General features: G+C 36.1%; 1 protein-coding gene across 1 annotated transcript; it reads left to right on the top strand.

Moving 5' to 3' along the window:
- The first annotated feature begins 2,331 nt into the window (after positions 1–2,331).
- Positions 2,332–3,060, top strand: LOC112039527 (UPF0481 protein At3g47200). The gene has a single exon (XM_024072397.2). It carries the CDS (start codon positions 2,332–2,334, stop codon positions 3,058–3,060), a length of 729 nt encoding a protein of 242 aa, XP_023928165.2.
- Positions 3,061–3,296: the final 236 nt, after the last annotated feature.

Raw genomic sequence — 3,296 nt, 5'->3', positions numbered from 1 at the left:
AGACAGCTGGCCGTTGCGCCTTTCTATGCAAAGGTGAATGGCCCGCCACTAATTAATGCAAAGTACCGAGCTATTCTTTTCAGAGACAGCTGGCTGTTAAACCTTCAAAAAAAAAAAAAAAAAAAAAACCAAAAGCTGTACCGACAGAAGAAATAGTGAAGTTTATTGCATTCCTTTCTACCCTCTTAACCCAAAACGTGTTCCATGAAGTTTATACACGTACAAGTTATTATCTTGACAAGAAAATATGTGACGTAATGCCAATAAGAAATAGTGACGTAATAATTATGAGAATCTAGTTGTAGACTTTTTTATATATACTCTCTTGGGTTTCGTTTGGTTGCTGTGAGAACTGAGAAGTGAGAACTTAGAAACATAGTAAATTGCACGAGCTGTTGATAGTTGAGTTGAACTTTTTCTCGCTGAAAGTTGAGTTGAACTTTTAAAACGTCGTTCTTTCAGCTACTACACATTAATAACTGAGGGCGGCTTTGGTAACCTTCCCTTTCCTACTTCGGTTCCTTTGTCTATCAATTTATTTATACTTTTATAGTTTCTCAACAAAAAAAAAAAAAAAAATCAATTAATTTTTTTTCTTCATAATATTATCTTACCGAAATAGCACTGTCTACAAATATAAAATTATGGGATTAAATTTTATAAACACTTGGTGTAAAATTTTTAGTTTACATCTTACAGTAAAGACATGCCAGTATATATATGTATATCTATACATACACACTTTTTTTTTTTTTTTTGAGAACTCTCTCTCTCCAATTTCATTCTAACAAATTTTACTGCACCTTTAGAGCATTCATATTGGTATGGATATAATAGAAAAAATGTGTTAAATTTACACTTTAAAGTTTAAAATTACCGGCATCGGTTAAGTTAAAATGGTGTAAATATTTATAGTTGTTACAGTAATCAATAATATTTACACCGTGGTTATTTATTTGTACATTACATTTTTTTTCTCACCTCAAATATGCTCTCTGTCTCTCTCTCTCTTCCCCTCAATCTCTTCTCTCTCTATCTCATCTCTCCAAACATATAAAATGTATTCCAATAAAATGTTGTTTAAAATATATAATCTGATGTGAACTATGGCTTCTTTGCTGCCTCTATGGCTTACTATATATATATATATATATATGTATGGAATTATGAAGATGCTGAAGTATAGCAATGCTTGCTGCTGTGTGGTTTTGGAACATTACTTGATGTGTGGAATGGTTGGCGGGTTTAATGTATTTAGAATCTAAACTTGAGATTGACTTTTATATGCCTGAGTTTTCTTGAGGCAATTTTGTGGTACTGCCCATTGCCCAGGCCGGCTTAGGAAATTTGGAAAATATTTGTTCTAATGTGTGAATGATTAACAGGTGATAAAAAAATGGGATTTTGTGCATTTATATTTGTTTGATTAATGCCTAGGTTTTACATGCTATTGTGTCCAGGTTTAACTTAGTATGCTCTTTTGTTCCCAAATGTCAATATGTGGGCTCTGGGTATAGATTTGTACTGAGTATCTTCAAGCAGACCTTGAAGGCCTATTTTAAAGGGTACTGCCACATTTTAAAAGAAATGATGTAAACGAGGCCCAATATGATATGACAAAATTTTGACAAAATTTAGAAAGCCCAATAATATAGGCCAAAAAGGCCCAATAAAATTAAATCCATGAAAATCTACAAATTTGGTCTAAACCTATCAAACCATTTAATATGTCCTGCCCCAACCGACGACCCAATTTGGCGGATCTCCCGTATTTTGGGTGAGAGTGGGTCAATTTTCAGTGACCTGATCCAATCAAGTCAAGTGCGGGTTAGGCCCAAACATGGGCTGACCCACCCCGTGGATAGCTCTATCTGATTAGTATAACATCACTCTATCAAATGGTTATTAATAATATTAAATGATTTTAAGTGCTCAAATTGTTTTTCTTATTAATTATTGTTTTTTCCAAATCCAAAATTTAACTTTCTCATTCAAAATGACAAGAGTCCTTTACAATCTGATATCTAGGACGATGATAGTTGACGATGATAGCTTGTCCATACATCATGAGTAATCACCTAGCTAGTTTGTCCACATTTAATTTTTATTTTTTTTTTTTCAAGTATCACCTAATATTTCTAATGCTGGTGGGTCTTGTGTTTGTTATAAGGAAATTTGAGGAAGAGAATTTGAGAGATGCCTGAATCAAGTAATGAAATTCAATCAGCAACTGCTTCAATGAATAATGAAGATCAAAATACTCAAAAGGAAGCACACATTCCAGGTGGAAATGAAAAAAAAAATGATAAATTGGTAATTGAAATTACAGAAATGGTCGAGGAGCCGGAGATTCAATCACCAAAACAGTGTCTTATCTACAAGGTTCTACCCCAACTTCGGAGGTGGAATGAAGCAGCCTACACTCCTCAGGTAATTTCAGTTGGCCCCATTCACCACAACAACGATAGATTGAAAGCCATGGAGGAGCATAAACAGAGGTTCTTCAGGAGTTTCGTGAAACGGAATAAGATAGAATTGGTGCATTTAGTACGCACAATAAGAGAAATGGAAGAAAGTATTCGTGGGTGTTATGCAGAGACTTTTGACATTTCCAGTGATGTGTTTGTGAAAATGATAATGGTGGATGCGGGCTTCATTCTTGAGATTTTGTGTGGATATGGAGTCCTTGGGCAAATACCGTGGGCTACTGCTGTGATGTTTGACTTGCTATTACTTGAAAATCAGCTTCCATTCTTTGTTATTGAGAAACTACACCAACTTGCATTTCCATCTGATTCCAGTATCTCAAACTACAATGCTTTACTGGAACTTTCTAGAAACTACTTTGAGCCCCACTTCAACTTTAAATTTAGAGATAACCTTCCCATTGTGGAAATAGGTCACTTCACCGATCTTTTTAGAGTCGTCCAGCTACCAAAGAAGCAGCCGAAAAGAGGCTGTGAACAGGCTGATCTTTTGTACACTGCAACACAACTCCACGAGGCAGGAGTAAAACTTGCCTTTATCAATAACCCCAAAAGGTGCAGGCAGTTGCCATAGCACGAGCTGCCCGGGGAACGTAAACAGTGTATGCCCGTCAGAGCTAGCCGTGAAAGGACCTGATGGCAGCGTGATTGCTTGCAAGAGTGCATGTTTGGCTTTGAATCAGCCACAATACTGTTGCACTGGCGCTTTCGGTACCCCGGCCACATGTCCACCTACCAACTATTCCATGATTTTCAAGAAACAGTGCCCTCAGGCTTATAGTTATGCCTATGATGATAAAACTAGCACAT

This window comes from Quercus suber, unplaced genomic scaffold (assembly GCF_002906115.3).
Source record: "Quercus suber isolate HL8 unplaced genomic scaffold, Cork oak 2.0 scaffold_231, whole genome shotgun sequence".
NCBI classification, from domain to species: domain Eukaryota; kingdom Viridiplantae; phylum Streptophyta; class Magnoliopsida; order Fagales; family Fagaceae; genus Quercus; species Quercus suber.
The sequence above is the reverse complement of the archived record's forward strand: the minus strand, read 5'-3'. Positions and strand labels throughout refer to the sequence as shown.